The sequence below is a fragment of the Larus michahellis genome, chromosome 2 (genome assembly GCF_964199755.1).
Source record: "Larus michahellis chromosome 2, bLarMic1.1, whole genome shotgun sequence".
NCBI classification, from domain to species: Eukaryota; Metazoa; Chordata; class Aves; order Charadriiformes; family Laridae; genus Larus; species Larus michahellis.
In genome coordinates, this window is record NC_133897.1 from 37,751,730 (window position 1) to 37,773,757 (window position 22,028).

The 22,028-nt window shown below is 49.3% G+C and overlaps 2 protein-coding genes across 3 annotated transcripts; both read right to left on the reverse strand.

Moving 5' to 3' along the window:
- Window positions 1-2,900: 2,900 nt before the first annotated feature.
- Window positions 2,901-6,575, reverse strand: HOXA9 (homeobox A9). Of its 2 annotated transcripts, XR_012585508.1 has the most exons (3): window positions 5,471-6,575; window positions 4,744-5,022; window positions 4,188-4,318 (listed from the first exon to the last, which is right to left on the reverse strand). XR_012585508.1 is itself a non-coding variant. In XM_074574915.1 (2 exons), exons 1-2 carry the CDS (start codon window positions 6,024-6,026, stop codon window positions 4,080-4,082), a joined length of 795 nt encoding a protein of 264 aa, XP_074431016.1. In that variant the 5' UTR covers window positions 6,027-6,572; the 3' UTR covers window positions 2,901-4,079. The 2 variants fall into 2 exon arrangements, 1 of the variants encoding a protein (XP_074431016.1); XM_074574915.1 differs by lacking the exon at window positions 4,744-5,022 and having other exon boundaries at window positions 2,901-4,318; window positions 5,471-6,572.
- A 3,928-nt stretch (window positions 6,576-10,503) lies between these two features.
- HOXA10 (homeobox A10) lies at window positions 10,504-15,236 on the reverse strand. Its single transcript, XM_074573466.1, has 2 exons — window positions 14,371-15,236; window positions 10,504-12,931 (listed from the first exon to the last, which is right to left on the reverse strand). Exons 1-2 carry the CDS (start codon window positions 15,197-15,199, stop codon window positions 12,657-12,659), a joined length of 1,104 nt encoding a protein of 367 aa, XP_074429567.1. The 5' UTR covers window positions 15,200-15,236; the 3' UTR covers window positions 10,504-12,656.
- Window positions 15,237-22,028: the final 6,792 nt, after the last annotated feature.

The following is a 22,028-nucleotide window of genomic DNA, read 5'->3' on the forward strand; positions in this document are numbered from 1 at the left end:
CTTTTTCCCCCTCTCTTTGGCAACTGCCGTCTGAAAATTCTCCACAATTCCCCACTAAGCCTCTTTCTGAAGACGCGACAGCCAACAAGAGCAAAGCGGAAAAAAATACGAAAACGACTGGAGGAAATCAAAATAGAAGGCGAGGAGAAGTTAGGAATGACTTTGAGAGACACGTCAAGTTTGCAGAGCATCAGCCTGCTCGCATCTGTATCATATAATTACAGCGGGTCCCACAGAGCAGAAATTGCTGGGGACACAAGCAGGGCTTTTTATTTGTATCAAAGACAGCTGTTGAGGAATTTCTCTCGCCGGTAAATAATTTTCAAACGGGAGGTTTGCGGCGCTGCCGTTTCCCGGGCACGGCTGTGTCTCCGGCTACGCGGGGCGGAGAAGGGCATCGGAAAATCCGTCGCTTCGCCCCCATCTCCGAGGGTGAAGCTCTTCGGGGGCTCTCCTCCCGGGCTGGTCCCCTCTTCCATCCTGCCCCAACATTTCAATTCCCGCTTTCTCCAAATATTTTGTTTCGCACCAGCCCTTCGAGAGGTCAGGACACCCCCCGTTTGCAGGCTCAGAGCTTCGCCAGAGAAGGGCGAAGGTTTGGGGCGAGGGAAAGAGGAGCTGGCAGTTCTGTGCCAGGGCCTCATCCGCCTCTGTTAGCTCAGAGGCAACGCGAGTTTTGAGAATAATAAATGCAGGGTATGTCCTTGGTGCAGAACAAGCTTTACTTTTGCCACGAGTGCACCCAGCGTGGCCAGGCGTTAAACGCCACCCCGTCCGCGCCCGCTGGCCGCGCAGCGGGGCATCCCTCACCGTATTCCCGGAATAAGGGCGGGCGGGGAGGGTGGGGGGAGAAGCCCCTCATACCCCTCGGCCTTTGTTGAAACCAAACCAGCGGCTCCGAGCTCAGTTATGCTCCCATAAAGTCGACATTTTAGGAGCTTTCGGGGAGGCGGCCGAAGCGCTTGATGGCGGGCGGGCGCTCTTTCGCGGGCTCACAGCGCCACCTGCCGGCCCCCGCCCGACACCGCCGCCGCCGCCACCGGCACCGCCGCCCGCCCGCCGCCCGCCGCCCCGCCGCGCCGGCCCGGCGGAGCCAAGCGCCTCTGCCCGCCAGCCCACGGGAAGATAAATGTCCACCTCCCAGCCTGGATTTAAGCAGGGGAAGGCCAATAAAAGGTTGTTATTTCCGCTCGCCCGCTTTATCTAAAACAGCCAGACAAAACAAATGAAAAGGCTTTTGTAGAAAATCTTAATTGTGGCTGGACAGTTGTAAACTCATTAAGAGCCGAATTCCAGACAGTTTGCAGACCCGTCATTTATTACACACTCTTAATGCTGATTCTTTGAAGTTGCCTCTGTCTGCAACAACAGAGGGCGTCCCAGCATCCCCAAATACTGGCTCAGGGATCAATTAGGGGCTTTTTGTGTGTGTGCACACCAGAACGAGCTCCCTTTTGCTAATTAGAACTCATCAAATCTTACCCCGGATTTTTTTTTTTTCCCCCAAGGTGAAGCCGAAAGCTTTTTTTTTATTTTTTTTTTCTCCCGCAGTTCTGCACATCTGTAAACTTCTTGCCGGCTCCCTAAGTTTTGTCTTCAGCCCTGCAGCGTTTTACACCCCATAAACGGTTACAGCAGTCATTTTCTTTTATTGCGCTGTATGGCTCTGAATTTTCCTAACAACAACTTCTGCCAAGACCATAACTGTGTTCCGTCCTATTTTGCTTTAAATACATATATATATATATATATGTAAGCGTACCTCCGTAAAACAAGAAGGCTTTTAGTGTTATTCGACATATTTGCAGACAAGGGTCAGTATGGCGCAGGAGCGTGCTGCCGTTCATAGTATGGAGGATATCTACCCTGAACAGTAAGATGTCCGCCCAAAACAAGGGTAAATTTCAGCAAGCTCACAGACTTCGCTATTTTCTTTTGTTGCTGAGCTTGGTTTGGCTTGGGGCGGCGGGGGAGGGGTGGATGCAATGGGGGTGTGTGTGGAAATCTTCCACTCCAGAGAAACCTTCTTTCTGTTTTTAAAAATAAATCCTATTTTGCCTTCTCTGCTCTAGACTGCTCCCAGCCCAGCTCTTTCCTTCGGCTAAATCAGAGAACAATATTGACGCCATAAATTCTACCGTAATTGTCAGTAAAATTTTATCTGTATCTATATCTATCTATACATACATATATAATCCGAGGCGCTAGTAAAATGCAAGGGTTGTTTTTATTTGCCACGGGACATTTAAATGATAAAAAATAATAAAACCAAACGTGAAGGCAAGGGAAGGAAAAAAATGTGTGGCGTTTGAAATAACATATTTTGCATGGGCAATTATCTCTAGAAGGGAATTTAAAATGAACGCGCTGATAAGGCGAGCCTTCTCACAGAGCTTGCTGGAGCACACTTAGTGCTGGACGTTTTCTGGCGGAGGCTAATTAACCATCTCAGCTTAAATGTCGCTGTCTGAGCTGATTTACATTATTGTCCGCGCTGAAGAACGTCGGACATTTTGGTTTGGTCCTAAATCCCCCCGCCCCACCAGACGAATTTATTAAATCGGCGTTAACTGGGGAGCGTGCCCCCACTGCCATCCGAAGGGGCTCCATCCTCACACCGCAAGCACCAGCTTCCCAAATTCTACCCGGGAGAGGCGGGGGGAAGCCGTGCCTCCTCTCAGCTAAGCAATGGCGTTTAGGACCTAAATCTGCTCGTTTAGGACGAAAATAAGCCCAAATTTTCATCACCTGGGGTCTGCGTTTATAGAACCGTGGGTTTGCCTTGGCTGAGAAATAACACTGCTACTCGCCTGGCCTCCGCAGCTGCCCTAGCCCTGCCACGTCTGCTGGTGTGCCGTGGAAAAAACCCTCCTTTAATAAGCTTAGAACATCACAAAATGTAAAAGAATCAATATATTTTATTTGGCAAAAAGTTAAATATCATTTCAACACAATGATTTGGTCAGTAGGCCATGAGGTAACTATTTCAAAATAGACAGTGTACGTTCTGCATCAACATACTTCCCAGATTTATTTTTTTTTAAATCGATACAAATTTACAATAACCAAATGTAGGTTTTTATAGCGTATAATTTATTATCAATAAAATTAACCTTCATTACAATAACCATCAAATCATTCGATTAAAATTAAAACGTAAACCATAGGTAGTTACCCTTTTCACATATACGTATAGCTCCGAAATCTGATAACTGCTCACTGGTGCAAAAACAATATTTAAGCTAGTCTGTTTATTTACTTTTTTTAATATATAGATTATATATACAACTGACAAAGACAGTACTATATATATATCAACTGTGCATACTAAAATGACTTGCTTCAATATTTTGAGAACCGTAATTCCCAGACATCCCGGACGAACTTTTTTTCTACTTTTTTTTTTTTGTGTGTGTGTGTTGGGATATATAATATATATTTTACAATCAAAGGTTAACTGTCTAATTATACAGAAAAGACTTAATACACTACAGAGCTATACTCTATGCAATTTTTATAATAAACAACCTGAGTTCAAATTGAATTCTAGCTTACACCATTACATCCGGTACAGCACCCAAGCACATAAATTGAGTCACAAACATAATTACCACAATAAAACACAGTGTTCAAGTATTAGAGCAGAGAGATCTCTGCCGCGCAAAGAGCGAATAAAATTAACTACATAGACTAAACTATACAGTCCGTAAATAGTTGTGCATTATGAAAAGGTAGTTTTTTTTCTTTTGCTTTTTTCTTTTTTTTTTTCTTGACGTAAGTGAAGAAACAGGTAGATTTATACAAGCCAGCTAAACAGCCTTTTCGTGCTAATGCCCCCTTTTTCTTTCCTATTAGAAAATTAAAAGTCTTACTGTACCTCTCCTGGCAAACTGGCCTCTGTGACAATCAAGGTACAATCATTATCAGAATTTGCCAAGGGAAAAAAAAATGAGGCCTGGACCCAGACGCATTGCATGGCAGGGCTCGAGGGGAGGATTTTGTTTGTTTGTTTTGTTTGCAACTTTTTTTTTTTTTTTTTTTTTACTTTACGCATTTTCAATGTAACCCGCATGTCGCCATCATTCGTCCTTCGCTCGATCCTTGTTGATTTTCTTCATTTTCATCCTTCTGTTCTGAAACCAGATTTTCACTTGTCTCTCAGTTAAATTGAGGAGTCTGGCCACCTCGTATCTGCGGTCCCTAGTGAGATACATATTGAACAGAAACTCCTTCTCCAGTTCCAGCGTCTGATGCTTGGTGTAAGGGCATCGCTTTTTCCTGGTGGACCTTGCGTGGAGCCAGTTTGCAGCTGGATTATCTACAACGAAAACAACAGGAGAAGTTCAGGCTCGGGGCGGGGGGAGTGAGGGGGGCTGGGGAGGGAGACCCACGCAGGACCAGCCGCGTAGGTGTCCCGATAGTGGGGTTTAGGAAGTGGCTCTCCTTTCCCCAGGCACAGAGGGACGGTGAGGCACAATGGACTCCAAAATACAGACACATGGAGAGGTCACACGCAACCACACGCGGCAAAGCCCCACCGCCCCCGCCTCCCCTCGCCTTTTTTATTGTTTGTAGGATGCAATTTTAAAATACTTTCTCCTCCTCTCTCTCTGCTAGCTCCCTCCCTCCTTCCTGGCCTCCCCATGCACCCCGACTCCCCCCCACCCCCGCCGAAGTGCCATCCCGGGGAGTGACCAGCCAGACCAACATGTCATCGAAATTGTTTCACATTTTAATTTCGACCTTCTCCCGTGTCATCACTGGCAAGACCCAGGGAGCTGGCGAGTCAGCCTGCAGCTGGCAGAATTAAAGCCTCGCCCGCTTAGCACCCTTATTCGCACGGCGTTAATCGCGGTAGCAATCCCGAGGCGCTCTGCCACCAGTCCCGCAGCCCTGGAAGCATCCAGCCCGGGGTTTTCCACCGAGACGAAGGGGGAAGGGACGGGGGGGGGACACGACACCAAGTCAACGGCGAGATTTCTGCTCTCAGCCCCGCAACAGCCGCCCCGGCCTGCGAGCCGTCTCAAGAAAAAAAAAAAAAAAAAAAAAGATCAGATTCCCATCCAACGCTTTCTAAGCACCCTCTTTCTCCCCGGCCTTTGCCCACGCGTGGGAGCGCGGCGGGGCAGGAGTAGGATGCGAATACGTCCTGCTGGAGTTTGCTGGGGTGGCTGGGGCAGGAGTGGGCAGGTTTTGCCTTTCTTTTTGTTTTTGTTTTTTTTTTTTTTGTTTAAGTTGCAGTTGTCGGGTGGGTTTTTTGTTTTCCTTTCAGCCTGGAAAAGCCCCAGCCATCCTACATCCCGTTCGAGCCTGCGAAAGGCAGCGCTGGCTTTTGCAGATGGCAGACCCCGGCGAGCTCGGAGCGGCGGCGGCAGCCGGTGCTCAGCCGCGTAATTAGCCCCAGCGCTTCGACACCTCCCCGCCGCCGGCGCAGCGCCCTGAAGTCCATTACCCCCGCAGTCCCACTTACTTGGATCGATCTGCGGTTTCTCTCCGTTTGCCTCACTTTCTCCATTGCTTTCAGAGAATGCGCCTTCGTGGCTTTGCTTATCCCTATCAACTGGAGGAGAACCACAAGCATAATCAGAGAGAGACAAAGTGTGAGTGTCAAACGTGGTACAGTCAGCCCTCCTGGCCGCCAGCGGTTCAGGTTTAATGCCGTAATGCCTGCCGGTAGGTAACCCGGGGAAAGACAAGGAGCCCGGCACAGGCTCAAGCCACGAACGCATGTACCTGCCGTCGGGCGGTGCCTGGTGGTGCGCGTAGGGGTGATGGTAGACGGCGGGGACGCCGCTGGCGCCGGCCGGGTGCGCGGGGCTCCAGGGGGGGCCGAAGACGGGCGCCTTGGGCTGGAAGCTGCAGGGGGCCAGCTCGGGGTGCTCGGCCAGCCCCGCCGGCCGCGGTGGCGGCGGCGGCGGCGGCGGCCCCAGCGGGGCGGGGGCGTAGCGGGGCGCCGCCAGCTCGTCCCCCTCCGCCACCAGGAAGGAGTCCACGTAGTAATTGCTGAGGGTCCCGGGAGCCGACATGGCGGGCGGGCGGCGGACCCGCCGCGGTTCGGGGCTGCGGGTTTCACGTAACAACTTGGTGCTGGCGGAGAAGTAGAGTCAGTAATAAGTTGAGGGCAGCCCGGGCGCCCATTGGCTGCCCCGGTCACGTGGCGGGGGGAGCAGAACAATAAAGTATAAATCAGTCCGCGGGCTATTAATGGGTCAGTGTTTTCCAGCCATAATTTTTATAGCGAGGCCATATGTTTTTATGCAAAGGGATATTGGAGTTATACGGCGGGGTTTGTTTTAATTGCGGCCAACTGAGATTAAAAGATCAGATTCCGTATTACAGCCCCCCCTTTCCCTCTTTCTCTCTCTCTCTTTCCTCTTTTTTTTTTTTTCGTTTAAGCGGACTATTTTATATCATAATTAATCATCCCATCAGTGGGTCGTGTTCCCCGCGAAAAAAAAAAAAAAACAACACAAAACCACCACCCTTGTGATCGGAGACCTTCACATAAAATTATACAATAATTGAAGCAATAAAAAAAGCAAAATAGCAGTTGCGGTATACTGTATTTAAATATATATTTATTATATTTCATAAGGAGTTATTGTTTCGGGAGCCACGGGGTTGTTATTAAGTCAGTAACTATGAGCGCGCTCATTTGCATCGCTGTGTTTCACAGCCGTAAAAATTTACGAGTGCTTGGAAAGGTTAAATTATACTATTGTGTTTAGTTTGGGAACTCACTGTAAATAATACCGTTCAGTTCGGCTCGGAGCTGGCAGCGGAAAGTCAAATTCAACGTATCCCCTTTCCGTAAACCGCGCCGCCGAGCCGGCCCTCCCCGCCCGGCCGGAGGAGGACCGGGGCAGGCGCTGGCTCCGTATATTAAGCTTGGCCCGCACCAAACTGCACTTCACCACCCGGGCAGAGCGCGGCAGTGACCGAAACACCCACCTCGTCCTCCCCGCACCGCCTGCCCCTGCCCTTGGACGGGGCCGCGGTGACCGGGGAGCCCCCTCGCCAGGCCGGGGAGAGGAGCCGGGGCCGGGCGGCGGCGGCCGGAGCTCCGGAGCGGAACGGAGCAGCCGTCCCGGCCGGGAGGGACGGAGCGCGGGTAGAGCCGGGCGGCGGTATTTATCGCTACGATTAATTCTTTAACTATGCAGGCAAGCAGCGGGGGGAAAGGGGAGAAAAAGCCCCGTCTCCCCGCTGCCGAAAGGCACCCCGCTTCTCAGGGCGGCTATCAAAGGGGCGCTCGCAGTCGGCCGTCCCCGCATTCTGGTGAATCAAATTTATGTGCAAATATAGTTAGTTATTTGCTGGCACCTCCTTTGACTGCAGGACGCACGCTTAGCGGCATCGGAAACCGAGCGGAGGGTTACAGTCCTCCGCAGAAGGAGGGGAGGGTGCGCGGGGGGAAAGTAAGAGGCGGCCAGATCCAAGTCCAGTGTTAGGAATTAAAGTCCTGGCTGAGCGCTTTGCAAATACGCCTGTGACTCCCTGATTTTTCTCCGGCGGACGCTCACGCTGTTTGTCCCCGCGGTTGGCGAAGGAGCGCGGTCAGTGGGGCTGCAGGGGGCACAAAAAATCTCCGCGAGAGGCTCAGTTTACTCGAAATATCTTTTATTGAAAATAGAGCCCAGCAAGTAGTAGGGACGGCTGAGTAATAATTAAAATCACGTGTAAATATTGTGCATGCGAAAGTGTGGTTCTAATTAGTTTTACATCGCTATGTGGGCTGTCTCGCTCCCTCTCTCCCCCTCTCTCCTTCTCTCTCCTTCTCTCTTTCTTTTTCTTTTCATGTCTTCCCAACAGTTTAATCCGAAATCTTACGGAGATCCTATTTTAACAACGCTCTCTCCCCCCATTCAAGATTACAAAGACCCATAATGAAACTATTATCCCCCATTAGAGTTCGAAAATTACGGAACAGTTGCAAGGTTTCCACAAACAAGGAGCCCGTTATTTTCTAACAATTTAAAAAATGCAAATAAAGCTCTCCTCTGTTGTTTTTTGTGGCCATTCTATAGACACGCCGTAATAGAAAAAAATAATTGTATTTCTTTCCTGGAAAGACGGAACTCGACGTCATTTGTATTTATTATTAAGAGTCAGCTGTGGTGAAATGTGATTGTAGAACTTCCTTTTTCCATTCAGAAAAAATAATCTTAGCTGCAGGAGTCCTGAATGTTTATATTCGAATTTGGGTTCTCAACTTGCAGCGGGTTTCATTTTTTTGGTTCCTCACCAAAAATAATAGCAAATGAATAACAATAACAGTAACGTTTAAGAGAACGCGCCTGCATTTTTATTTCCCTGTAAAATTCTGCGTTTGTTCACTGCCGGCATCTAAGCGGCAGGAGAGGGTGTACAGAAAGCCAGAGATAAAATATAGTAAATAATTACAGACATTTTTCACGCGGTCACGTTGCTGATAACAACGCTGGAGCATTCGCCTCTCTCTTCGTCCTTTTACACCCATTTTTCCCCAAAGTACGTTTTTCATACGAGCCACCAGGGCTAGTGGGGACAGCGGGGGCTTCGTACAATTTGCCTTGCAAATTAGTTAAGGTTTTGGTGGCTTACACCCTTACACCCCAAACCGGGCAAAGACAGACCTCTACATCAAATTGTGACATGAAATCGGAATTCCCAGGAACGAAGCACCGCTGGAGCGATCATGCCTAAATAAAAATACTCTCTGCCCTCCATCCCGATATAATCAAATCAGCAGAGCTCCCATTCCCTAGCTCTTACCCCCGGCTGCAACAGGAAGGGCCCCGTCGTTTTTTAGGCTGGGGGCATCTGCAAGCCCTGCTTCATTAGCCACGCACCGCGGAGGCGCGGAGTGTACTCGGGCGCGGAGCAGGAATCCGCGGGCGTTGTCGGTCTCTTCCCTGAACGGGAAGTTCAGGATCGCCTTTTCCTAGGGTTTCCTGCCACTGCAAACCTCTCTCACGGAATCGCCGGTGCTACGAATGCACGGAGGTGTTTTTGGCACAGCGGAGAGAAAAAATGACTCAGAATTTGGGGGAAGCGGTCCAAAATCAGGATGATGCAATTCAAATGGGAAATAAAGGGCAGAGGCAAACCTATGTACAAACAAACGCTATAGAGGCACGCACAGACATATACACTGTAAATACACACCCTGTACGTACACAAGACCCAGCAGAAAGCCCGTCAGGCGCACAGTGTGTGTAGAGGCAGCCACAAGCACTTAAATTTGACTGCGACGTAGAGCTCTGCTCCTGCCCCAGCCGAGGACGTCTCCTCCTCTAAGGAAGCGGCTAGGATAGCTCTAGCTAAAATCCGCTATCTGAACTCCTCTGAGCTCCTTGCAGCCCAGCCCGGAGTTTCGAAAAAGTTTGTAGTTTGTTCTGTCGGTGTTTCTTTTAATTTTTTTTTTTTTTAGGCAAAAATAATCCCGGCCACTAAAAACAATAAATAGAAATAAAGTCCCCCAACGAGTGAGCTTTCTGCCCTTTCCCTTCCCTGCCTTTCCGCTGCCGTGCCGGCGCTGAGGGCCCGGCGGGAGGCCGCCCCTGCCCGCGGTCGCGCTGCGGACAACAAAAGGCGGCGGCGGTGGCTGCGGGCCCGGAGAGGTCGCTGTTGCCCGTTCCGCCGCCGCGGAGAGCGCCCGCGCCCGCGCCGCAATCGTGATCGTAACCGAGGCCTTGCGGGGCAGCCTCGGGGGAGCGGGCCCGACGGGCGGCGGTGCGGGGACGGCGGAGCCCTGCCACAGGCCCCGGCGGCCACCAGCCACCCCCCACGGGTGTCGGGGGGTGAGAACCGCCTGTGGGGCCGAGCACCCCCGCCGCGAGTCGGGTCCTCCCGGCCGCGGGCCCTGCGCTCCCGGGCCTTGTTTGTGCTGTTGCGCGGAGTGGGGCCGGCAGACTTGATCTCTCCCCACCCCCCTCCCCCAAGCAGCCTTCTGGGTCTCTGTTTTTTTAATAAATCCAGACAGAAAAATAAAAACAGCACCCACCCCGCCGACATGCCCCCCCTCCCGTCCCCCGGCCCCCCCCGCCCCCCCGCCCCGAGCTCGACCCACGCCGAGCAGAATGCAAAAACGCACCTGACCTTGAATGCAGCCTACGAGATATATTAAAATCCCGCAAGCAGGCAGGGACTCGCTTAGGAGCTATCTAACCTTGAAGAACTTGTCAAGCTTCCCCCCTCGGCTGCCGTGTTTATCTGAGGAATCAAAGGAGGCTCCGTTGCAGATGGGGAACAATGGCATTGGGACTTGACGCCTACAGATCACTTCAGCGCTAAGATTTCTTCGGGCAGAAAAGACCCTCGCACCAAGCATACCTGGTGATGATATCAACTGAAGTAATTAAGGCAGTTTCGTGCTGTAGAGAGAAAGGTGGAGCCCCAACAACATGAAACTACCTAAACCACAGAGCAGTTCTCAGGCGCTAATAATTACTTTCCCCATTGCCGTGGTCTTTAACGCAAGGATCCCGCTACGAAAATAAAACCAGAAACGTGACTAAAACATCCCTCTCGCCCGCCCCGCCGGCGCCCCTCCGCGCCCCCCGGCCAGCCTCGGGTGGGTTAATGAAAACAAGAGAGAAATATAATAACACACACCCCCCACCCCACCCCCGGGCAGCTTTCGCCTCTCCATGCAGATGCAATCGGGAAGAAAAAGGCCGTGCACGGCAATGTTACATCATGAAAAGCTAACGGCTCCCAGTAAGCCCGGGTTCAAAGTCTGTCCCCCCTCCTCCCGGCACACACATACCCTGCAAAGAAGCATTAGCTGTGGCTCTTCTCCCAGCCCTCCTTTTGCCTTCCCTTTGTGCAAGAGTCTATTAGCTAAACATGCAGCAAGGAAGGGAGGATGCAAAAAAAAAAAAAAAAAAAAAAAAAAGCAGCCTGGGTGTAATAAGCCCTTCCACATGTCCACATGCAGCCAGGTAGGGAGTAGCCTTGTCTGGAGGGGCCCGCTGGCAGGGAGACGAGGCTGGGGTCCCCCCCCACCCCCATGCGCTCACCTTTACGATTTCTTCTCAGCCCTGAGATAAAGCTAGATTTTTGTCACCGTCCTCTGGAGTTAAACATCTCCGCACACTTGTAGGTGTTTGATTTAAAAAAAAAAATATAATAAAAAATCGTTTCCCTACCCTCAAGAAATAGTAATTTGCTTCCTCAGTCTATGCAGCTCCTCAGTCAACTGAAACCACTCGTTCAAGACAGCAACAATCCAGATATACTAGCAAGTCATAAAACTGAACAAAAGCCGACAAACCTTAGAGCACCATCGCTATATGGCCCAGACAAATTACGACCGTCTAGGTAATATTTAAATAGATTCCTAAAGTAATTGCAGGGGGTTTAGGCAACTATTCCTGTTGTAAAAGTTCTCGAAGACATAAAGTAGAACCTGAGGATAAACAGTCACAAAAAGAGGTAAAATTAAAAGGATTCATTCCACGGTTTTTTATTCTTCTATGAGAACATAAACATCGTCTTTTTCACGCACAGCAGCATTACAATATTAATTTATTCCGATTTAAGGTAAGAACTAGATATAGCTAGAACTAACATTTATAATAACGATAGAATGCATTTGCTTAAAACAGTACCGGCATTTTAATAATAATAGACATTTATACATATCTGTATTTATAGTTTTTCCCCTTCTTTCTTTTTTTTCTCTTTTTAAATTTTTTTCACCTATATGTTTGACCCTTTAATGCATGTAACTTCACAGTATAAAGGAAGACGAACATATTCTCCCTCGCAATCTCAGACTCTGGCTCAGAAAGTCCTTCTGATGTTCAGGATATATACTTTTCAGTGAAATTAGTGAGGAAAAAGTGACTACTTTCTTCTCAAGGGGGAATTTATGTGTGCTTGTCATGCGTTACCAAAGGTAACGTTATTTATAGACAAAAAAAGATCACTAATTCCACATATTTAAGCAAAACTACATTAAGTAAATATCTACAACCAGAAAGAGCGAGAGAAATTCAGAGGTAAGTGTCATAATTTAGTCCATGAGCAACACGAACTCTTTTATATCTTTAAAGAGAAGAGATTTCATTTTCCTGGCCAATTTTAAAGCTGTAATATTGACTTTTAAGGTAAAGCAAAAAAAAAAAAAAATCGCTCTTAACACCCGTTCCCATGAAGCCCTTTTAAAGGATGCCTGCATTTCATTATTGTAAGTCCTGCTTTTCGAAGAAAAACGGGGGGAGGGGGGAGAAAAGGAAAACGGAGGGGGGAAAAGTACCGAATGTATAGAAATATGGCGAGGCTTAAATTCTTCATTCTGCAGCTACGTACAGTCCACGTTACACCACTTATAATTTAAAAGAATGCGCCTTTAACCGAGCTTGTTTACTTTTCAGAGAGAGATTTCAGAGGGGAAAGATATTTGCAGCTCCTGAAATGGTATTTCTGTGTTTCAAAGCTTAAAGGAATAAATCGGCCCCGGGGAAGGCCGAAGGAAGCGGGGAGGTCCACGCACGGCATTTTGTGCATTAGCGTGGCTTTAGTCCTCCCCCCCACCCCAAAGTAGCTCTTAAGAGGTTAAGGACATATTGAGAACGCCTAAAAATCGTTAATCCATACAGGTGCGGATGACTACAGCCTAGGAAAATGATACTGGCTCTTTAAACCATAAAGATGTGTTTATAGGTTCATCAAGAGAAATTAAAGTTGGCTGTGAGCTCCCGAATCCTATTCTCTCTGTTCATTTTCTTCAGTTTCATTCTGCGGTTCTGAAACCAGATTTTAACTTGTCTGTCTGTGAGGTGGACTGTGCGGCTGATCTCTAGGCGACGCTCACGAGTCAGGTACATATTGAATAGAAACTCCTTTTCCAGCTCGAGAGTTTGATGCTTGGTATAGGGGCACCGTTTCTTTCTGCCACTTTTTGCCGTGAGCCAGTTTGCTGCATTTTCTCCTTTTGAATTGCCTAGTTTTGAGAAAGTAAAAAAGGGACGTTACCAGCGGGTAGGAAGGTGAAGAGCTGGGGGGGTGGGAGGGGAGAGGGTGGATGGAGCATCTCTGTATGTGTGTGTGCGGGGGGCTCTCTCCGCCAGCTGTGGGGAGTTGGAATGCGGGGTGTCCTTGTGGGAACCGAGAGCTTCCAAGAGGTTTCCCAAAGGTCCTCCCGGGAAATTCTGCCTCTTCTCCAAAAGCTACGGGGAGCCTCCGGCAGGGCAGCCTGTCCCGTTGGGCAGCCCATCTCCGACCCCCCAAAACAGGCTTTTGCCCGCTCCCTCTCGGCCGCTCCGAGCCCACTGTTACTGAGGGACGGTTTGGTGAGTGGCCTGGGGTCGGTTTTCACCCCCCGCGCCCCCCAGGCACCTGCTTCAAAAAAAACAAAGCCTGCGGATCTGAACTTTGTAAGTGTGCTCTGGAGGCGGAAAACAAGGTGAGCTGGGGAGACGGAGCCTCCCTGCCTCCAGCCCCTGCCTTCCCGGGGAGCCTCGCCCCGGCCCTCTCTTTTCCAACCATTTCGGGGGAGGAAAAAAATAACCAAAACCACCAAAAAGATATTAAAAATCCCCCGCTGCAGGGTGTTTATTCCTATCAGTGGAACCGGCTGAGAAAGAGGTAACACCGATCCCTCGATGGCTCGGGGTGGTTCGTGGTTTGGGGTTGGCTCTCTGGTAGTTTTCCGCTTTCTTTTTTTTTGTTGTTTTGTTTTGTTTTGATCTTATTATTTTCCAACGGGGCGCCTGAAGGAATAACAGGGCGTCTGAAATGCAGCAGGAGAGAAGAGTCTGAAAAGTCTGCCGCCCAGGGAAGGGGAGATTTTTTTTTTTTTTTGCCATGGGGGCCCGAAAGGGAAATAAATAAGCAAATGAATAAATAACAGCCCTGTTATCTAGTGTAGACGCTGAAGGATATTCGCGGTGCATTCATCAGTCTAATTTGATAGCAGTTCATAGATGGCACATTTCAGCGCGGCTGTTATTCCGAAAAGCATTCTGGATCGTAAAATATAACTTACCGCGTTAATAGGTTTATTTATTGGCACTGCCTATTGCTTATTTTGGATGCTTTACAAACATCTCTGTTATCTGGTAGGCACCTTCACATCACAGGGGAAAGATTGATCTTGTTTTTCTATATGTTTAAGCAGCATGCAGGCTAAAGTCGCCCAGAACGGAGGCTCCAAGGGTTTTAAACTATAGGATGGACATTAATTTTTACGGCAACCCCATGCCCGAATATTACAAAGTTCAGAAGGTCAGTCTGAGCAGCGCTTCTTGGCAGCCCCGCGGGGCAGCTGGGATCTTCCTTTCGCATCGCGATGCCACTATGATCCTCAACCGCTTTCTTTTCTCCTTTTTTTTTTAAAAAAAAACAAAAACAAAACAAATATCACCATCATCATTCGCTTACCTACGGGCTCTTTCTCGGGAGAGGCTTTGCTGCTCTCCGACGGAGCTGGAGAGAGCTCCTCTGCGGTGGAAGATGAAGCCTGAGTCTCGTCCTCCCTCTGGGAGACACACGCCAAGGGGCTGGGGGAGCGCTCCTCGTCCTCCTTCCTCCCCGCGTCCGGGACGGGAGGCAAAGATGGAGGCGTCTGGAAGCGGCCGGGGGGCTGCGGAGGGAAGGGGGCAGCCCCGGCCGACCCCGCGCCGTAGCTCTTGGAGGTGCCATAAGCCTGGGAGAGGCGGAAGTAGCCCGGGACCGGGACCCCACCGCCACTGCCGCCGCCGCCGGCCGGGCCGGCCTCGGCGCTCAGCCGGGGGAAGGGAGCGAGGTCCGTGGCGGCCGAGCCCTTGGGGCATTTCTCTGAGTCATAGAGGCAGTAGGAGCTCTCCTCCTTAATGCTTGGAGCGAAGGAGCACGAGGTGGCCTGCTGGCTCTCCGGCTCTTCCATGCGACAGGACCGGGGGGGGTCTAGCCACACTTCCATCCCTGACACGTAGGGGTGCGAGCTGGGGACCATGCTTTGAGAAGTACCTTCATTGCGTTTGCTCAAAACGGGGAAAAGTCCGCAGCTTTGCAGCCCGTAGGACAGATCGGACGCTTGTGGCAGGTAGATACCACTGTTGGGGTAGTAGCCGCCTCCTCCTCCGCCTCCGCCTCCTGCTCCCGCCGCTTCCCCTCTGCCCGAGCTGATCAAGGAGTCTACCAAAAAAGAGTTTGCAGCCGGGCTCTCGGAGCATGACATTGTTGTGGAATAATTTGGCGAAGGGAGCAGATAGCCCTTTCTGGCTGACATTTCTTGTGCAAAACATGCTGAATATGATTAGAGATACCCCCGCACCACGGCAGACGCTTGCAGCCAATGGAAGCCCGGGCCTCCCCAGCAACCCCTCCCCGTCTGGTTTCGTATGCACCGAGCTGCTCTCAGGTCGACCTCTGAATTTGGGAGATAGATGTATATTAATATGTAATATGGATTTCCATACACACAGGCGCGCACGCTTCGCCCACATGGGCGAGTGCCTGCGCCTGGGCGGGAGCCCCGGCTCCCGGGAAGGGGAAGGGGAAGGAGAGGGCTTTGCTGGTCCTGGCTCCAAGTTTTCTTCCTCTCTTATCACACGCACCGCTATAAAATAGCCCGGCGGTCCTGATGTTTATTATAGCTAGGCTGAAGCCGTGTCCAGATGAAGCTTTTACTATCGCTCCTCTCTCCCCGCGGTTGGGTTTTCCGGCAGCGATGCCTGCTCACCTCCCTGCACAGCCTATGTGTCTCACGAAATTAATAAAGCCACGGCTCGCCCGGTGTTTTATGCTCAGGCTCTGCTCATTTTATTTGATTGTCTCGTTTTTTAAGAAATAAAAGACGTGTTATTGTTTATCACGGATCATTGGAAACCGTAAAGGGGCCTGGTGCCTCTCGCGTTAAACTACTGAGGAAGGGGGTTGCTTCCAGCCTAACATCACCGCCAGGCTGGGCTTAAATTTCCTGGAGATAAAATGCTCGCTGCTGCGCTGAAGAATCTCTTAGGGAGCAATGCCACTCTGGGAGGATTGATTGTGCGGTTGCAGCTCCTAATGCTTTAGTTAACGGTGGATTCTTCCCGAGGTCTGATTACCATTTAAAATATAAAGCCAGACATATGCCACAGAAAGAATCCAGACGCGAGCAGTTCAAATGGATCCTCGCAGGATGCTGCGCACCCTGTTTATTGATGTGTTTATATTTGGGCGATCATTTTTATATCCCTGCCCTCCCTCCCCCATTTGGGTCATTCACTTTTCGCTTCTTCAAAAGCACCGTCTCTTTCACAAGCACTGTACTAAATAATAGAAAGAAGAGTAAGCAGATGAATCCTGAGATATTAGACAAGCCCTGTCCAGTCAATATGTAATTGTGGCGGAGGTAGCAGACAGACAGTAGACAGACAGGGACGCAGACAGAGAGACAGATAGATTTTCTAATGAATCGCTTAATGATGGCTTGCTTTCACTTCCATCATCTCTCGCCTATGCCATTTGGAAGTCGCCTCACTGCCTGGCCCGCGAAACTAAGGGCTTTTTAGACAAGGGGTGCTCCCAGTACTCCCTGCACATCCCTAAGGAAAAGAGCTCGCTCCTCTCTCCCGCACGCTGCCCAGGGAAGCAGCGGCCGACAGGGCTCCGCTTCCAACAGGGCGGGAAGGGGAGAGTGGCTGCCGGCCGCCCGGGTTTCAGCGCCGTCCCCGGCCAGAGCCGCTGCCTTGCACCCGGTTGCCGTGCCCCGGGAGGCCGCTGGCGGCGGCGCCGGGGCAGCTGCTTGCGGGGCGGGGTGGCGATGGGGCGGGCGCGGCGCCCTCCATCCCCCGGCACCCGCGTCCCCCCTCACCCCGCATCCCCCGCCGCCTACCCTCGGTGTTCAAACTGCCCCGGGGAGCAGCGTGGGGCAGGGGCTGGGGCGGCCCTTTCCCCCCCCCACCCCCCCGCCCCACGGATCTGTCAAGCCCCACGTGGTCTCGTCCCGCAATTTGCCTGCCACGAGGAAATGCTTTTTCCACAGCGTGACGTTCCCCCCGAGGAGTCCCTGCGTGCGGCGGGAGGCGAGTGTCCCTTCCCGCGGGCGAGCCGAGCCGGCGGTCGTCCCCCCCCGCAGCCTCCCTCCGCGCCCGCGGGAAGCGCCGGGGCAGGCAGAGGCTGCTACAACTTCGCGATACCCGTTAAACCTTTACGGGAAAAGGCGTCTGATTTTTCCAGCATGATGGGGCCAGCACCACAGCGCGGCTTCCTTCTGACCGGCCCGTGGGATGCGGTGGCAGGCGTCGATCCCACAGCCTATAGAAAAAAAAACCCTTCGAGTTTTGTTTTGTTTTGTTTTGTTTTCCTCGCATTTCCTCCTATAATATTGTTTGCATTTCCCCAAGCCGACTAACCCCGCGATGTGTTAATGTGCGATGGACAAACCCTTATCAGATTCCTATGAGGGCCATATCACTGCTAACAAAATTAATACCATATAAGGCACCGGTTTATTGGCTGGTATACAGGAAGGCTATTATCAATAGGCTTAGCGTTATAAATACAGATCTAAATAAAATGAAACGTGAGCCCCAACGCCGCCTTCCAAATACATTTCTCTACACAACTCAGGTATAAAAATTACTCCGGGGAAGTCCGCTCTTGCGGTATGTTTATTTTGCATTTGCCAAATTAAATAGAAATGGATTGCAAACCTAAAAGCCATACGGAACCGAGGAGCAACACTTGAAATCCTTCCAAAGCTGTTTTTAAAATAAGCAGCTCCCTTTTAAAAATTGGATTAATGCGGGGAAAGGCCTATAAAAGTACGTTGCAGTCCTTGTCAGCCGGAGTAAAACGACTCGAAATGCATCGGAAGAAACAGTAGTTGGCTTCTTCTCCCTCTCTGCGAGCTAACGCAGGGAAATCAGACAAAAGGCATGGAAGCCAGGGACAATTTGGAACGTTTTAAGTTTTCTTTAGCCCCCTCTCCTCGGTTTTGTGGGGTTTGCCCCCCGTCTCGGGTCCAGCAAGGCCGTGTGTTGCGGTGTTGATTGCCGCGAATGGTGCCGGTTTGATGGTCAAGGCACTGACTCCGTCTAGATCATGAACTCAGCTCAGCGTTGCATTATCTCCGCTTTCTTTAATCGCTAACAAGGCCAAGGCAAATAGTAACCAGCATCATCAAACCCAGTGAAGTAAAACTAATAATGTTCACTTGATTCGTAACTATAAAAGATAATGGTCAATTCTGACTAAACTGAGCTAATTTGGCATGCGCTGGGTGTAGCTACTGCATTTCCAGCGCTTAACAACGTGTCCCTTGGAGCTTAACCCCTATTTAAAAGAAATTTTAAAGAATATTGTGGACGCCAGGGGACGAAAAATACTTTCTTTTTAATTCTACTTCTGTAAGTAAAGCTGTCCGAGGGTCTATAAAACCGAGCAAATAAAATTCTGATAAATATCAAAACCGGCGAGAAGGTGCTTTCGCGGAGAATCTAAATTCACTGCGTACGTAGACAACGCTATCAAAATAAAACTTTATTGATCTAAGAAAAATATAATAGATGCATTAATAGCGTCGTTAAGCCGTTTTATTGGTTGGACTAAAATTAAAAACAAAAAGGGAATAAATAAAAACCGACAGCTCAGCCTAAGAAAACTCTGACTGGAAAACTCAAAATGTATCGTGTTAAACCGTGATTTATCTTTTTATTATTGGCCCATATAACCCAAAAGATCAGCACTGTTAATCCAGAGACGCATTTTGCGAGCTAATTAAAATATGCTTTTATTTGTAGACACGGGCAAACTGCAATTTGTGAAAACGTAAACGGCCTTGCAGTCTGTGGCAGGAGTGCATGCGCCGCCTATCTGACAATATAGCTGTGGATTACATTTTATTCAGCTCCAAAAATTAATGCAATCAGGGTATAGTTATTTAATATTGGAACTGTCAGTTGTCGGGAACGTGCGTGTGTGCCAGATTTCTCTCTCTCTCTCTATTTTTTTTTTCTTTTTCTGGATTCGCTCCAAAGAAGGCGGATTTCAAACAGGAGGTTTAGGAACTGTGTCTGTGCCAAGTTAGGTGACAAATGACGGCCCCACTAATTTTATCTTTACTAGAAATTCTTTCACGCCGGGGGGAGGGGGGGAGGTTGGCTTGTTTTGGCGGATTACCCTGTTAAAAATTAGGTTGAGTTTTAATTTTATTCCAGCCATCCGGAGGCTTGTTCTCCTGACTATGTTTTATACTATATGTGTATCGTTTTACTCATTTGGATTAGGAACATATTTTGCAAGTAATTCTGACGAGTTCCGAATTCTAGTGTGCGGCAGGACAAACTACAGCCAAACCAATTCATTAGGGCTTTATCTCCTCGCCATTCCTCCGGCACTGGCGAGAACAACGGGGCTTTCTATTGTCCGGAGAGCCCCCAAAACCGTGCAGAAGCAACAACGGTATCGGGTTATATATGTGTCGGGAAAATCTTACATACCCGAGTCCGTCTTCTAAGTGTACCCGTTCTATTGCTAGAGATGGGCCGCACAGCTGTATTAAGCATTTGAAACTGTATCCCTTCTCCTCTTTTTGTAGTTGTCTTTCCTTTAAATAAGATCTGGATGCATATACAAATATCTTTTTTGGTTGCGGTATAGCTTGGCTCTCAGACACACACGTTGGCCTGAAGTTTCGATTTCAGAGCATTTAATGAAAAGATTGTGACACACACACACAAAAAAAAAAAAAAAAAAGAAAAGAAAAAGGCAACAAAACACAAACCCGAAGAGCTTATGAAAAAGCCTCCCAGGGGTTTGGATGTGGTATGTGAGCTGAAGTTGAGTACACGATTAATTAAACACAGTGTAGACACTGAGTTGGCTTCGCCTCTTCCCTCCAAAACATGCAAACCCAAATCATGTGAAATAATAAACAGTTATTGTAAGAAACAAGCTTGTTTTTTTTAAATATTATCCTATGACCGCGGCCGTCAGTAAACAATTCGTAACCAGAGGGCGCTTTAACTGCTGCTGGGGTCCCTTTGATTTATTCAGCCGAGTATTGAATGGGGCAGGGAAACAACAAGGGGAAAAATAAATATTTGATCAAATATGCTGAGTTTAACTTGACTGGTGTAAAATGAAATGTTGCAAAGGGACCCTCAAATCGCTCTGCGCCTTCCCAAGACGTGGCTTTTCATGTCCTGGAGCTGCCGAGGGGAGGTCAAAAGAGATCAACATCCCCAGCTTTTAATGGAGCATCTTTGATGAAATCGATAGGTTCCGATAATCATCTCAAAACGCTCTCTGCCGACTGAGCATGTGCTTTTAACTACCCTTGCAACAGTCCCCTGGAAGCACGATTTTAAAGGGCGCTTTCTAAAAAAATACTGCAGCCGAGTTGCACTGCTTTACATACGAGAGCAAGGGCATAATGAACCGGTTTTTTTTAATTTTTTTTTTCCAGACAGATATTTAAAAATTGTATACCCTCTCCTAAGAAACACGTGGATTAAAATATGTAGCCAAACCAGTATCTCCTCCATATAATACCACCTTCCCTCCCGCCCTTCTCAAATGGAGACATAACAAAAACATGTGAAACTTTTATGGGCGAGAAAAGTAACCTGGAGTTAGGGATACTCGTAGAGAGGATAGAGTTTCAAAGCTACAACCCAGTGCAGCCCTGAGCACATGAGAATGTGTGACTATTGTTTGTTTACAGCACATGTGCTGGTTTAGAAAGAGGTATGGATAGATAGATAGATAGATAGATAGATAGATAGATAGATAGATGGAATCCAAATCTGGTCTTGCATGAACATTGACTTAATATGCAACCATATGAATAATTTTTAGCATAAGTGTGTCAAAACTTGTTTGCCACTATCTGTGTCCAGCTGCGAGGAAGCAGACTACTCCTTAAAGTTACCAAACGACCCTAACTAAACTACAGTTCAAGTCCAATAAGATCGCCAGAATTATCTGTCATTTGCAGTCTGTGTTGCCATAGATCTATTTGATTGAAGACACCTACTGTTCCACACATAAATGTCAAGTTTCATAATATTTCCAGTGCTACAATTTTTTTATAACTGGAAGAAAGCTACGAGTTACTCTGAAAAAAAAATATTTCCAGATAACGTGGATTTTCCACACGCCTGGCCAAAACTTTACGAAGAGAAAATAAAAGGTCAACTGCAACTTCGAAAGTCCCTTCTATATCATTTCACATCGTAACCACCAACTTTTTGCCTCGCTTCCCCTCCCTACGGTTCTTTTCCGCCGTGCTCAGTGGCCGGGGCAGGGGCCACCCCGGCTCGCTAGGTACCCCTCCGATCACCGCAACACTCCTCGCCCTTCTGCACGCCGGCTAGATGTATAAAACACTTACCTTCGCGCGTTTCCTAATTTTTTTTTTTTTAAGGAAACTTTAACCTCACCGAGAAGCCCCGGCGGCTCCCCAACCCCTCCATCCCGAGCGGCTTTTTTGGAACGCGGAGCCCGGTTAAGTGCAATAATTACCCGTGCGGCTCCAGGGATGCAAAATGAACAAAGGCCAAGATTTCCTTTTTTTTTTTTTTTTTTTTTTTTTCCTTTCCAGGGCTGCTCCCCTCGCCCCAGGCGGCTTTGACATTGATCGGAAGATCGCCATCTTGTGGCAAAACAGCCCCTAAACCGCCGCCGCCGTCCGTCCGTCCTCCCGCCCGCCTGCCCGCCGTCCTGCCGCGGCCGCGGCAGGACGGCGGGCGGGCGGGCGGGAGGACGGACGGACGGCGGCGGTGGTGGTAGCGGAGGGCAGTGCCCGTTTACCTCCCAGTGCCTTTATAGCGATGCCTTTCGTAGAAGCGAGCGGACAAGTCACGGACACTTTTTTATGGCCACATTGTCACAGCCACACAGAGGATGCGATTTTATTGGGCTGAGGAAATCAAAACCCCCGACCAGAGAAAACTCCATGGTTTAACTGTCTCTGGGATTGGCTGTGAATGCCAGTTAATTTTTAACCAGGAAAGGAAGCTTGCTGGCTTAACTTTCATTGCCATTCAGCTCTCCATCCGTCCCTCTGTCCCTCTCCCACCGCCCGTCCATCTGTCCGCCTCCTTCTAACTGGCATTCCCCCCTGCACG

Coding starts and splice junctions, on each gene's coding strand:
- HOXA10 (XM_074573466.1), bottom strand. CDS start 15,199: ATGTCAGCCAGAAAGGGCTATCTGCTCCCTTCGCCAAATTATTCCACA. Junction 12,932..14,370: donor TCCCGAGAAAGAGCCCGTAG/GTAAGCGAATGA, acceptor TCTCAAAACTAG/GCAATTCAAAAGGAGAAAAT.
- HOXA9 (XM_074574915.1), bottom strand. CDS start 6,026: ATGTCGGCTCCCGGGACCCTCAGCAATTACTACGTGGACTCCTTCCTG. Junction 4,319..5,470: donor GAAACCGCAGATCGATCCAA/GTAAGTGGGACT, acceptor TTTTCGTTGTAG/ATAATCCAGCTGCAAACTGG.